This window comes from Anomaloglossus baeobatrachus, chromosome 9 (genome assembly GCF_048569485.1).
Source record: "Anomaloglossus baeobatrachus isolate aAnoBae1 chromosome 9, aAnoBae1.hap1, whole genome shotgun sequence".
Classification (NCBI taxonomy): domain Eukaryota; kingdom Metazoa; phylum Chordata; class Amphibia; order Anura; family Aromobatidae; genus Anomaloglossus; species Anomaloglossus baeobatrachus.
Window position 1 is genome coordinate 91,023,091 of NC_134361.1, and position 14,444 is coordinate 91,037,534.

The following is a 14,444-nucleotide window of genomic DNA, read 5'->3' on the forward strand; positions in this document are numbered from 1 at the left end:
GCCCTGTAGTAAGGTGATCATCCTTGTGGTATTGTGCCCAGTAGTATCTGCCCATCCTTGTAGTATGTGCCCAGTAGTATAGTGCCCATCCTTGTGCCCTGTAGTATTGTGCCCAGTAATATTGTTCCAATCCTTGTAGTATTGTGCCCATCCTTGTAGTATTGTGCCCAGTAATATTGTGCCCATCCTTGTAGTATTGTGCTCATCCTTGTAGTATTGTGCTCTGTAGTATTCTGCCAATTCCCGTAGTATTGTGGCCATCCCTGTAGTATTCAACCCATCCCTGTAGTATTCAGCCCATCCCTGTAGTATTGTGGCCATCCCTGTAGTATTGTGGCCATCCCTGTAGTATTCTGCCCATCCCTGTAGTATTCTGCCCATCCCTGTAGTATTCTGCCCATCCCTGTAGTATTGTGGCCATCCCTGTAGTATTGTCGCCATCCCTGTAGTATTGTGGCCATCCCTGTAGTATTGTGGCCATCCCTGTAGTATTGTGGCCATCCCTGTAGTATTCTGCAAAACCCTTATAGTATTGTGGCCATCCCTGTAGTATTCTGCCCATCCCTGTAGTATTCAACCCATCCCTGTAGTATTCAGCCCATCCCTGTAGTATTGTGGCCATCCCTGTAGTATTGTGGCCATCCCTGTAGTATTCTGCCCATCCCTGTAGTATTGTGGCCATCCCTGTAGTATTGTGGCCATCCCTGTAGTATTGTGGCCATCCCTGTAGTATTTTGCCCACCCTTGTAGTATTGTGGCCATCCCTGTAGCATTCTGCCCATCCCTGTAGTATTCTGCCCATCCCTGTAGTATTCTGCCCATCCCTGTAGTATTGTGGCCATCCCTGTAGTATTGTGGCCATCCCTGTAGTATTGTGGCCATCCCTGTAGTATTCTGCCCACCTTTGTAGTATTGTGGCCATCCCTGTAATATTCTGCCCATCTTTGTAGTATTGTGGCCATCCTTGTAGTATTCTGCCCACCCTTGTAGTATTGTGGCCATCCCTGTAATATTCTGCCCATTTTTGTAGTATTGTGGCCATCTCTGTAGTATTCTGCCCATCCCTGTAGTATTCTGCCCATCCCTGTATTATTGTGGCCATCCCTGTAGTATTGTGGCCATCTCTGTAGTATTGTGGCCATCCCTGTAGTATTGTGGCCATCCCTGTAGTATTGTGGCCATCCCTGTAGTATTCTGCCCACCCTTGTAGTATTGTGGCCATCCCTGTAGTATTCTGCCCATCCCTGTAGTATTCAACCCATCCCTGTAGTATTCAGCCCATCCCTGTAGTATTGTGGCCATCTCTGTAGTATTGTGGCCATCCCTGTAGTATTTTGGCCATCCCTGTAGTATTCTGCCCATCCCTGTAGTATTCTGCCCATCCCTGTAGTATTATGCCCATCCCTGTAGTATTGTGGCCATCCCTGTAGTATTGTGGCCATCCCTGTAGTATTGTGGCCATCCCTGTAGTATTCTGCCCACCCTTGTAGTATTGTGGCCATCCCTGTAGTATTCTGCCCATCCCTGTAGTATTCTGCCAATCCCTGTAGTATTCTGCCCATCCCTGTAGTATTGTGGCCATCCCTGTAGTATTGTGGCCATCTCTGTAGTATTGTGGCCATCCCTGTAGTATTGTAGCCATCCCTGTAGTATTCTGCCCATCCCTGTAGTATTCTGCCCATCCCTGTAGTATTCTGCCCATCCCTGTAGTATTGTGGCCATCCCTGTAGTATTGTGGCCATCCCTGTAGTATTCTGCCCACCCTTGTAGTATTGTGGCCATCCCTGTAGTATTCTGCCCATCCCTGTAGTATTCTGCCCATCCCTGTAGTATTCTGCCCATCCCTGTAGTATTGTGGCCATCCCTGTAGTATTGTGGCCATCCATGTAGTATTGTGGCCATCCCTGTAGTATTCTGCCCACCCTTGTAGTATTGTGGCCATCCCTGTAATATTCTGCCCATCTTTGTAGTATTGTGGCCATCCCTGTAATATTCTGCCCATCCTTTAGTAATACGCAAACAAAAAAAAAATTCTCCTCACCTTTCCTCCGTTCCCTGCGTGCCCACGATCAGTACTTGCAGAGTTTTGGATTCAGCATGCTTCAGCTGCGTCCAAAACCCTGCTATGTATGGTAAAAGCACAGTGGGCATGGGATTTCTAAAAACCCCATGCCCACTGTGCATGTACGGCCCGCAGTGAAAATGGAACTGTGGTGTGGCTTCCAGAGGCCGCAGCATGTGAATTTATGCTGCGGAGTCAGAAGCGTCCTTCCTAGGCAGAGCACAGCGAGGAGACCGCAGCGGCTCGAACCCTGATCACGGGCACGGGCAGCTGCGGTCTCCTAATGAGGAGACTTGCGGCCCCGCCGATCAGGACGCGCTGTGTCCAGCACGCAGCGGGTCCTGATCTTGAGCACATGCCTTACCTGCTTGTTGCGGCCCGTGACAATCGCGGCTCTGTGCTGAGGGTCGGTGCCAGCAAGAACTTCACTGCATTTGAATCCATTTGCGGTGCAGCGCAGAGGAGCTGTGTCTGGACCAATGGCTGCTGCCTGCCAATAAGATGCAAGGAAGTGACGTCGCTGTATGACGTCACCTCCATGCATCTGATTGGCAGACAGCAGCAGCAACTGGGATAGAACTGACAGCTCCTTGCGCGGCACCGCAGATGGATTCAAATGCAGTAAAGTTCCTGCCGGCGCCGACCCTCAGCATAGAGCCGCGATTGTCACGGGGTCTGCGGGCCGCAACAAACAGCCTCAGGGGCCGCATGCAGCCCGCGGGCCGCGTGTTTGAGACCCCTGTTCTAGAGTGTATAAAGAGAGATTAGATCCCATGATCCCAACGTATTGTTACCCCTCTATAAATCACTTGTAAGGCCACATCTGGAATATGGGATCCAGTTTTGGGCTCCACATTTTAAAAAGGACATTCAGAAGTTAGAGTCAGTTCAAAGGCGGGAAACTAGACTACTACAAGGAATGGAGGCCGCCCATATGATGACAGGTTGAAAAAGTTAGCTATGTTTAGCTTAGAAAAAAGACGTCTCAGAGGAGATCTCATTTATATGTATAAATACATGTGTGGTCAATATAAAGGACTGGCACATGACTTATTTCTTCCAAAGACAATACTAAGGACCAGGTGGCACTCACTGCGAGTGGAAGAAAAGAGATTCCGGAAGCTAAATAGGAAAGGGTTCTTTACAGTTAGAGCAGTCAGACTGTGGAATGCCGACCACAAGAGGTAGTAATGGCAGATACTATAACAGCTTTTAAAAAAGGGCTGGAATATTTTCCTCAGTACACAAAACATTGTTGGTTATAAGTGACTGAGGGACAAAATGTAGAACTGGTGGAGGAAGAAGGAACTAGATGGACCTAGGTCTTTTTCAACCTATGTAACTATGTAACTTTGCTTATGTTTTACAAATTACTAATGCAGTGAAATGCTATGTTTTTTATATTCAGCAAATATTGTACTATAATACAATATATACAGTATATAATATAATGTGAGAGCATCATTGCTTTGGTATAGTTATTGCTCAATACCTTTATAAGCAGATGTAGTTTTTTGAAGCATAATAACTACTGCATTTTCCCGATTATAAGACGCACTTTTCCTTTTAAAAATTTGGAATGAAATTGAGGGGTTCATTTTATAACCTGAATGTAGCTTAAGGATGGTCACAGGAGGCAGGGGCAATACTGCTGGGTGCTGGTGGTGGTGGTGGTGCTCACTGTGGGCAGAGGCCATCCTGAAAGTGTTGGCGGTGTGGGTTTCAAATAATGCTACCCGGAGTCGGCGCATGCGCAGACAGAGCTCTTGGCTCAAGATCTCATCTGCGTACGTGCCACCTCCAGCCCACTGATGTCACATTAGCAGACTTAAGCAAAATAGCACCCCGAAGTGGCGCATGCTCAGATGAGCTCTTGGCTTGGCATTGAGCCGATAGCACAATCTGCGCACGCACCAACTCCGGGCACCATTTCTTTGAAGCCCGCACCACCGACAGTTTCTGGATGTTCCTGCCTCAAAGTGCCCACAGCAAGCATCTGGGTCACCTGCTACAATGCCCGCAGCATCGTTTTACTCCACTGCCACCCACCCGGTAAAACATCACCAGATTATAAGACAAACCGTATTTTTTTTTTTACCTTTTTTTTCTATAAATTTGGGGGGCGTCTTTTTATCAGGTGCATCTTTTAAAACGAAAAATATGGTAACTAGCTAACCAACCAACTTTTTAACTACAGTAGATGATCATTTCTATATAGGCAAAACATCTATTTCCGGCATAAGCAGATTATAATGAGGGCAATCTGGGCTACCGCCTGTGGGAGCCTATGGCCAGATTGCCCTCACCATACTGTTTTATGCTCTGCCCGGCGCATAGCTCCCAGCAGGCAGCTTTCCTGAAGCTCCTCTGCCGGCAGGGAGTCATGGCAATTTTTTAAAAATATTTAGAAAACCATGTATCATTTCCTTTACACGTCACAAACACTTTCTAGTTAAGGCTGCTTTACACGCAGCGACATTGCTAGCGATGTCGCTCGCAAAAGCACCCACCCCCGTCGTTTGTGCGTCACGGGCAAATCGCTGCCCATGGCGAACAATATCGCTAGAACGGGTAAAACGGACTTACCTTCCTAGCGACATCGCTGTGGGTGGCGAACAACCTCTTTTTTAAGGGGGAGGTTCGTGCGCCGTCACAGCAACGTCACATGGTAACCCGCCAATAGAAGCGGGGGGGCGGAGAGCAGCCGCATTAACGACATGCCCACCTTGTTGCCGGAGGATGCAGGACTGCTGTTGTTCGTCGTTCCCGGGGTGTCACACATAGCGATGTGTGCTGCCTCAGGAACGACGAACTACCTGCGTCCAGAACGAGCAACGATCTTTTGAAAATAAACGACGTGTCAACGATTAACGATTAGGTGAGTAATTTCTGATTGTTAACACTCTCTTGTAGGTGTTACATGCAATGACGTCGCTAACAAGGCCGGATGTGCGTCACGAATTCCGTGACCCCGACAACATATCATTAGATACATCGTTGCATGTAAAGCGGCCTTTAGTGTTGGTAAATCACATAAAATCCCTATAAAATATATTTATGTTTGTGGATGTAACATGAAAAAATGTGGTAAAGGTCATGGGATATGAATACTTTTTCAAGACCCTTTATCTGTGCATTAAGATCGTGAGTCAAGTGTAAACTGTAATACAATTCTAGATCACACATAAAGCAAGTTGACCTGGTACTTTAATAGAAATGATCTACTGTAGCTATTGGTAATCACAAAGAATTGTTTCATAATGTTTCACCTTTTCTTTATGCACCCATTCCAAACGCACCCTGGAATTAAATGGGACTGTTCCAGTGCAGGTCAAATTAAGCATTTCTCCAGCCAGTAGAGTGGACCGCACTGCTTCCACATTGGTAATTTCTGTATTATGGTTCACTGAAATAAAATATGCAATTTGTTATGAGAGATAAAAGTGAACTAAGACATTATCAAATAACCTTATTTTTTTTTTTTTTTTTGCTGACAATCAGATGATAGGGTCATAGCCTCCATGGCAGTGCTCTCCAACTTTATGATGGCCACTTACATTGGTCACTTTCAAATATGGCAGAGTGTTTAGCCTTACTTAATAGTGAATTGAATGATCTTACAATGTCTTCATTATTTTTATCCAGTTCTCATTTTATAGAAAAAAGGTAACAAAAACTGCAATGCCTTAATACTCAATTAAAATATGACATTTCCAAGATTACTGCACTAAACCTTAGTTGCCCATGCGGCAATAACAAAATCCAGGGTGCTATTATACTGTATGGGGTTTTAATTAGTTAACAATAACTTTCTTTACCTAACCAACAAAACAGGATGGTGTCACAAGGAGGTTTTTGGAGGTCTCCACAACTGTCATGGCAGCGTCAGGATCTGGGGAAGCTTCAGATTCTTGCACTCTACCTTCTAACTTCTCTGAGGTCTGTGATCAGTGCAGGGAGACAGAGGCGTTAACCCACAGACTTGTAGTTCATAGGCAGGCTAGCAAGAGTTAATCTCTGTTAGTCTGCTTGTTAATCTCATGTAGTCACATGCTACTGGAGAACCAGTCATATTCTCTCCCCTCCTATATATGCTTACTGGACACTTCTATTAATGCCAGGAATAGCTTGTCTATACTGGCTTAGGCCTGCAACACACATCCGTGCCGCCGGCACGTGTTTGTCATTTTTTACACGTACCGGCGGCACGGAGACATGTTAAGCAATGCTACCCTATTGTAGCAGGCACACACACGTAAAACCACACGGAACGTGTGTCCGTGTGCGTATGTACATGTGTGCGTTTTTCTAAACGCTGACATGTCAGTGTTTTCTCCGGCAGCACGGGTGTCACACGGCCCGCACCCGTACCACACGGGTGTAGTGTGGATGCAGTCCCATGTGACACGCGCCGGAGAAAACACACGTGTCAGTGAGAAAAAAAAAAACATTTACTCACCTTCTCCAGCCCTCCTGTCTCTGCCGCTGCTGCCTCTTGCTGCCGACCGCCGCTCATTATTCTCATTGAATATTCACTTCACTGCCTGGCAGCAGCGGGGAGACGGGAGTGCTGGAGACTGAGGATCAGCACCACGGACAGCAGCGCGGACAGCAGGAAGGACCAGGTGAGTATCGCGGATAGCACACGTAGAACACACGTGGCCCGCACGTACCAGAGACACGTACTTACCTGCACGCAACACGCAGGGGAAATACGTGTTTCTCGGCACGTGCGTGAATTTCCCGTGAGTGTGGCAGAGGCCTTAGAGAGGTGGTTTCTTCCAGACTTACTGGTGGATGTTATGCATTATTGCCCTTGTTGTCCTTTTGTTGCTGCCTTACTTCTCTTCCTTTTCGCCTTAATTTATTACTATTTGTTCCTTTGAGTTTGCAGTGTGTTTAAGTTTTGGTTTTCCTTGTCTGTCTAAATCTGTGTTTCCAAAACACTCCTGCCCCTTTCTTCCCTGGGGGGGTACAGATTAGCTCTGGTCGGGAGTATAGCCAGACACAAGATTCGGGCATCTCCACCATTAGGGGTAATCCCGATGACAGGGATAGCCTAGGATCCCCTAGTGTGAGGGAGTGTATAGGATCCCCTTGTCCCTTTCTATCCTGCAGTCCCATTGGAGAGATGCAGGTTGAAATAGTCAAAGCTGCTCACAACAGTGCCAAAACAACTCACTAAATCTCAGCTACCTGTAGTGGGCCATACAGGATTAAGATTAATAGGGTCAAGTACTGTCACAATTGTATTTTATGGTTTGAGGGCTCTATTTTGCCTCAATATTAAGCGGCTTCTCCACATGTGACAAGCCTTGCTTGTTAGATCAGTCATAATAAGCAGATAACTAAGTGTTCCCCTGCTGCGTCAAAACCCTTTACCCCACACTGATCATCTCTTATTTGTGGGGAGGCCTGCTAATAAATGTCCAATTTCCATGCAGCATCCTCACAGCGGAATTAAGCTTTACATGATTTCATTCAAATCAATATGTTGTCTAGATAATGAAGGACAGGACTTGTCCTCAGGAATAATAGACTATATCGCACTGCCTACAGATGAGAATACGCAATAGAAAATCCCATCTATTATCTTAAGGGTGCTTTACACGCTGCGACATCGCTAACAATATCCTTTTCATAATATCGTTGGTGGTGCATGCCGCTTGTGTGACACCGCAGGAACGATGAACATCTCCTTACCTGCGTCCACCGGCAATGAAGAAGGAAGGAGGTGGGATGTTCCGCCCGCTCATCTCCACCCCTCCGCTTCTATTGGACGGCTGCCGTTTGACGTCGCTGTGACGCCGCACGAACCACCCCCATAGAAAGGAGGCGGTTCGCCAGCCAGTGCGACGTCGCAGGGAAGGTAAGTCCGTGTGACGGGTGTAAGCGATGTTGTACGCCACGGTCAGCGATTTGCCCGTGACACACAACCGACGGGGGCGGGTACGCTCGCTAGCGAAATCGATAGCGATATCTCAGCGTGTAAAGTGCCCTTTAGAATTCACTAATACGTTATTTGAAAATGTGGCTCCCAACCCAACAACCCTATTCGTTTCCATTATGAATTGATTAAATAGACTATTATTATACTCTGCTGTTAACCTCAGCTCTTTATATGGCTCAATCATACATGACACATGTGTACAGTAAAAGACAGAAAAGTTTAAAAACCACTGGAACAAATTGGCAACTCTGATAAAAGAAGATTTCTTGCTGCAAGAAGATGCGATGAATTTGATATATTAAGACATTCATAAATAAAGGAAGCTCATTGCATCTTCTTACAGCAAGAAATCTTTCATCAGCGTAGCCAATTGTACCAGTGTTTTTTTAAACAAGAAACTTTGTATTCCATTTTATTTTATTTTCATTTTTTTTCAGAAATCTTCCACCAACACAGCCTATTTGTAGCAGTCATTTATTTAAATCTTTTTGGAAAATTTACCTGAAGACCTTCTACAGCCACGAGGCAGCAGAATGTTTAACTTTTAACTGGGACACTTTACTATCCCTTAGGTGAGCCATACCTTTTTTTCAATTTTCTCCGTCTTAAATAGGGTCACCCTATTGTGTTCTCTCTCCTCACAGTTTATACTACAAAGTTTCTTGTTTGTGATCTCCATGAATTTGAGGAGCTAGTGATAGCTGGACTCACGAATACCAAGGATCGGTGGGTCCAACCAAGTTAAAAAAAACCCTTGGAATTGATCCCAGATATCTGGTTGGAATTCAGTCCACCTAAGGGGACCCGAATCAGGAGGTTAAAAATGGTGGTAGACAGGATAGGGTAATTAGAATAGGCATGTTATACTTACCAACCTCCGTGCAGCTCTAACGCTACTTCCGAGGCCGCTCATTATACTTCATACATATTCATTGCTTCGCCCACCCACCGGCAGTCCCATTGTCTCTGATTGGTTGCAGTCAGAGGCACCCACACCCTGAGTTTCTGACTGCAACCAATCAAAGGCACTGTGTGTGCTTCTCTATTGCTGTAAAAATAAATAAATAAATTGGCATAGAGTCCCCCCATATTATGATACCCAGCACAAATAAAGCATATGGCTACAGGCTGCAGGCCCCAGCCATGAGCTTATCTCAGCTGTGTAGAAAATAGGAGGAATCGCATGCGGCTTTTTAAAATTATTTAAATAAATAATTTTTAAAAACTGGCATGCGGTCCCCCCAATTTTGATACCCAACCATGATAAAGTTGACAGCTGGGAGCTGGTATTCTCAGGCTAGGGAGGCCCATGCTTATTGGGCCTCCCAGCCTAAAAATTACAGCATGCAGCTGCCCAGAATTGTAACATTCATTAGATGCAACAATCCCAGAACTTTACCCAGACCATTGCCCTGATGTGATGGCAATTGAGATAATAAGGGGTTAATAAAAGCTCACAGCTGGAATCGTTGTGGGAACTTGTGTGGATTAGGTCGGACCTGGCTGTTTTGGGGGTTAATATAGGGGTAAAAGAGGGTGTGTTTTTTGTATTTTATTTCAAATAAAAGATTTTTTTGGGTGTTTGTGTTTATTTCTTTTCACTTACAGATTAGTAATGGGGGGTCTCATAGAAGCCTCCCATTACTAATCTAGGGCTTACTGGTAGCTGTGAGCTGTCATTAACCCCTTATTACCTTGATTACCCTGATTACTGCACCAAGGCAATTGGGATGAGCCAGGTAAAATTCCAGGATTGTCACATGTAATGGATGTGACAATCCTGGACAGCTGCGGACTGTTATTTTTAGGTTGAGGGGGTCAATACCATTGACCTTCCCAGCCCGAGAATACCAGTTCCCAGCTGTCAGCTTTGGCATGACTGGGTATCAAAATTGGGGGGACCGCACGCCATTTTTTAAAATTATTTATTTAAATCATTTTAAAAAAGCTGCATGCGGTTCTTCTTATTTTGATACACAGGCTGCAGCCTGTAGCCATATGCTTTATCATGACTGGGTATCATAACATGGGGGGACCCTATGCCAATTTATTTACTTATTTATTTTTCCACCAATCAAGATGCAGACACACAGGGTGGGAGCCCTGTCTGTCTGCAACCGGAGACTCGGGGACCCAGTGGGCGGGGGGAAGCAGTGCATATGCATTAAGATAATGAGCAGCCCCAAAAGTAGAGTGAGTCTGCTCAGAAGCAATGTACAGTCACACAGAGACTGGTAAATATGAATGTTTGCTTTATTCTTGTTTTCTTTTTTTTTCTTTGATTTTTGTTATTACCCAGGTGTCAGGATCCAGATCATTTCCCGGAGTTACCAGAGACCTCCGCACCTAGGGACAATGCTAGGGTTCTTTTTAACCTGTGCGAATTTGGACTTTTATACTCCTGGTCTGTCCATCACTACTAGTAACTAAATCCCAAGCACTGAGTATTACGACTCAAGTTCTCTCTCTATTTCCTCGCTTGTCATTCATTTTAGTAGGAATTTGGTTAGTGAAACGCGATAATTCTCCCACGCTTGTTTTCTCAACAAATTTAAAAGTATTTATTTAATTCAGAATAACACAGCAGAAGAGTGACATGTTGGATAAGTCAGCACTTTCTCTAATATTTTGGATTTTTTTTTTAATGTGAATGATTCTAAACCTGCTGGTCCACCCAAGTTAAAAAAACAATGTAGTGATACAAAATGTCTTCTGCCAGTGCTCCCTTGCATTTAATTACAAATGTTGGGGTACTGAACTGTGGATAACATATGTAGCCTTTTTTCAGGGAGAAGCATGTGAAGAATAATTGTTCATAAGTGCTGTATATTTTGATATCAAATTGTGTTAATCCATTGGAGGACCATGGCAAACATAGCATATTTGACTATTTGTTCCATACACTGTAAAATTAGGGTTGACAAACCATTAGAAGAAACTCCTAGATGTTTTTCCCAACTCTAACTTTAGTACAAAACTTTGGAGGAGATGGAAGAAAAGGGTTAATCCTCGCTGCCATAAGAAGATCACTGAAGATCAATGGGGATTAAAACATATTTATTGTTCAACGCGTTTTGGAGCTGTATGACTCCTTCTTCATGAACAAAAATCAACAATGTACATTACTGATTTTTTTTTCCTGAAGAAGGAGACATAAAGCTCCAAAATGTGTTGAACAATAAAATCAGATGCCTTAATCCCCATCGATCTTCAGTGATCTTCTTCTGGCAGCGTGGATTAACCCTTTTCTTCCATCTCCTCCAATGCTATCTTCCTGGGTTCTGCAGCAGCCTTCCTCAGCACAAGGTTATAGTGGTTGTGTCTATAACACAACCGCATAGGTTAGTGCACCTAATTGAATTCTTTCTGGTACCACCGGATAAGACACCATTTGCATCCCCCTCTCTTCTGTTTAATTTCAGTTTCACAACATATTTAGTACAAAACTTGAAACAATTATTAACTATTCTGAAAAATAAAGATCCGGAGGTGAAACAAACTGGAAACCGCACCGGAGCCTGGAAACACCACACCAAACATACTGTAACGCCTGCCTGGATCCACAGACTCAGACGGGCTGTAATGGACAGGCTAGAGGGAAGCCACTATCCAAGCAGGACCCCCAGAACCCTGAAACCCTTTAACCCCTACAGGGATTTGGAATCACACAGGGCCCTGGAGATCACTACCTGTGAAAGGCTGCAGTCCGAGAGAGTAGTCGTCAGGCAGGGTCAAACCAGGAATTGCAGAACAGGGACAGAATCAGCAGGCAAGGACGTAATCAGAAAACGTAGCAGAGGTCAAATCCGGATTGGGCAGTGAGGTAAACAGAAGGCAGGAGAGGTAGTCAGGAAACAAGCAGAGATCAGCACACAGGAATCACTATACAAATAACACAGGAACCAAGAATAGAACTATTTCTGGCAGTGGTCAGATGACAGGAGGGGGAATAAGAAGGGTGTGGTGTCTTCCCATTGGCTGCAGGTGAATGATGGCAACTTCATCTGGAAGACACACGCCACCTACAGTCAGCCAGTGGTACTGCAGGCTCCAGGGAAACCCAGCCTAGTGGATGAGCGGAGTCTGCGCTCAGCAGAGCCACAGGCACCGACTCCTCTCCTATCACCAGCACTATTCATGGCGGGAACATGGCGTCGCCTGGTGATCGGAACAGAAGTTGCAGGAGCGGACTCCGGTGGGGACATGACACATACGTTGAGTCTTTTACAAAAGATTTGTTAAGATGCCAACAATCACAATAAATCAAGAATAAAATAGATCACGAAAAGCCAAAACAAAATTTCATGCTTACCTACGTTTTGCTTCCAGAACATTGTGTAAAAACGTTTTCCTTTGACCTCAGTTTCACACTTTACAATTTCTTGAAACCTGTGGCCAGGTGAAGATATGGTAAAACCGATCTTAGGGTCCCACGCCATTCCTTGGTGATCTTGGTGATCTAGTTTACCTTTATTAAAATACTGAAGGAGAGAATACAAATTTAGCATCTTTACAAAACACATGTACATAAAATTGGCAAAATGTATATACAATAATTGCACATTACACAAAATTACAGTTCTTGGAGACTTATGTGTTTGTGATAAAGGTTTCCTAGAACGGTAAAGACTTTTTAGGGAGAACAAAAAAGCAAACAAATCATTTTTTTTAAAAATGTGTTTACTTTTAACCCCTTCCCTGATGCAGCCAATTTCTGTTTTTGCGGTTTTGTTTTTTCCTTTGCTTCTTCCAAGAGCCCAAACTTTATAATTCTTCTGTCCATATTGGACGTATGAGGGCTTATTTTTTGTGTGGACAAGTTGTACTTTTGAATGACACCATTTTCTACTGAAGAATGGGAAAAAAAATTCCATGTGTGGTGAAATTGAGAAAAGAACACATTTCTGACATTGTTTTTTGGTAACTGTTGTTATGGCATACATTGTGTGGGAAAATTGACCTCTTCATCAGTACTATTACAGTAATACCAAACATGCCCAGTTTTTAAATTATTTTAGTGCTAACTAAAAAATCAGAAGTTTAAGAATTTTTTTTTTCTGGAGTCACTGTAATAATTTCATTTTTCGCTCAATTAAGTTTTATAAGAGTTTATTTTTTGAGGGGCGAGACAATGTTTTATTGATACTGTTTGAGGATAGATATGACATTTTGATTAGTTGTTACAGGATGTTTTTTTTTGTTATTGCAACGACCCTCCAAAAACGCAATTTTGTCATTTTGAATTTTTCTCTGTTTACCAATCAGGTTAATTATTTTTAGAATTTGATAGATCTGACTTTTTTGGATGCGGTGATACCACCGTATTTTTTTTATTTTTCATATTTGTTAAAACTTTTGTTTTTTTCTTTTCACTGTTTTTATTAGTCAACTTTGGGTACTTGAAAATAATAGCTTGTGCTATATTCAGCAATACCTTAGCATTGCTGCATATAGGGAAAATCACAGCCTGTTTTGAAGCCCGACCACAGGCAGGGTTTCAATTTGGTCCATAATGACAGTCATGGAGGTCTTCAACATATCTTCAGCTGTCATAGGAATCCATGTGCACTTCGCGATCAGGTTACGGATGTGCCAATGGACACAAAGAATGATGCGTCCTCATGCCAGTGTAATGTTAATGCCGCTGTCTGAGAGTCACAGCGGAATTTAACAGGTTAACAATCGCATGCAGCGCTCTGCACCACCGGCGGCTGTTAGAGGCCGGTCCAGGCCTATATCAGCCTTTACCTGCACAGTATGAGGCAAGCTCACCCCGTGAGTCCATTCCATACACCTGCTATTAACTTGCGCTCTTATGAACAGTGGATGTTGGCAAGGGGTTAAATGCTTCTCACAAACCTCCACAATCACTGATTACATTTTTCAATCAGTTGTACCATTTTTGTTTATATAGGTAGGCCTTGTTGGCAATTTTATATATAAAGCTTTGCATTTAACATCGTGCCATTGTTATCCTGCTTGATCTTGATCCACTCTGTTGTGTCCCAAAGGTGTATTCCAATCACCAACATTTATTAACTGCCCACTGGATAGGTGACATGTTATATATTATTGGGGCTTCCCTCTGTATGTATTTTTCCCCCTAGAGTCTCAATGAGCTAAAAGGTTTTTAGCTAGTTTATAAGCTGTGTCATAACTTCCATCATCGGAGGACTGACCCATCAAGGCCCAAAAAGGTCCTATGCAGACCTCCGTGTAAATGGAGCAAGTGTTGAGCATGTGTAGTGGCCTGGTTCAGAGTGTGTCTGTTCCTTTAAGAACCCTTGGACCGTGAGTAGCTCCCGCACACTACAACTCACTCCCCAGCTGCCCCTCTATGTGTCGTCCCTTTCATTTGTGAGCTTTAGATATGTACTTTAAGCTACATCCACTTATATTTAATGTTTTTTTCATTTGTTGTGTCCCAGTACC

The 14,444-nt window shown here is 43.9% G+C and overlaps 1 protein-coding gene across 1 annotated transcript in view; it reads right to left on the minus strand.

The window, feature by feature from the left end:
- The window catches only part of LOC142251251 (vascular endothelial growth factor receptor kdr-like), a 337,728-nt gene that overhangs the window by 159,491 nt on the left and 163,793 nt on the right, over window positions 1-14,444 (minus strand). The window contains exons 5-6 of the mRNA XM_075323879.1: window positions 12,325-12,493; window positions 5,332-5,468 (exon numbers count right to left, since the gene is read on the minus strand). Of these exons, the coding sequence (XP_075179994.1) occupies window positions 5,332-5,468; window positions 12,325-12,493 (306 nt within the window). The remainder of the gene's footprint in view (window positions 1-5,331; window positions 5,469-12,324; window positions 12,494-14,444) is intronic.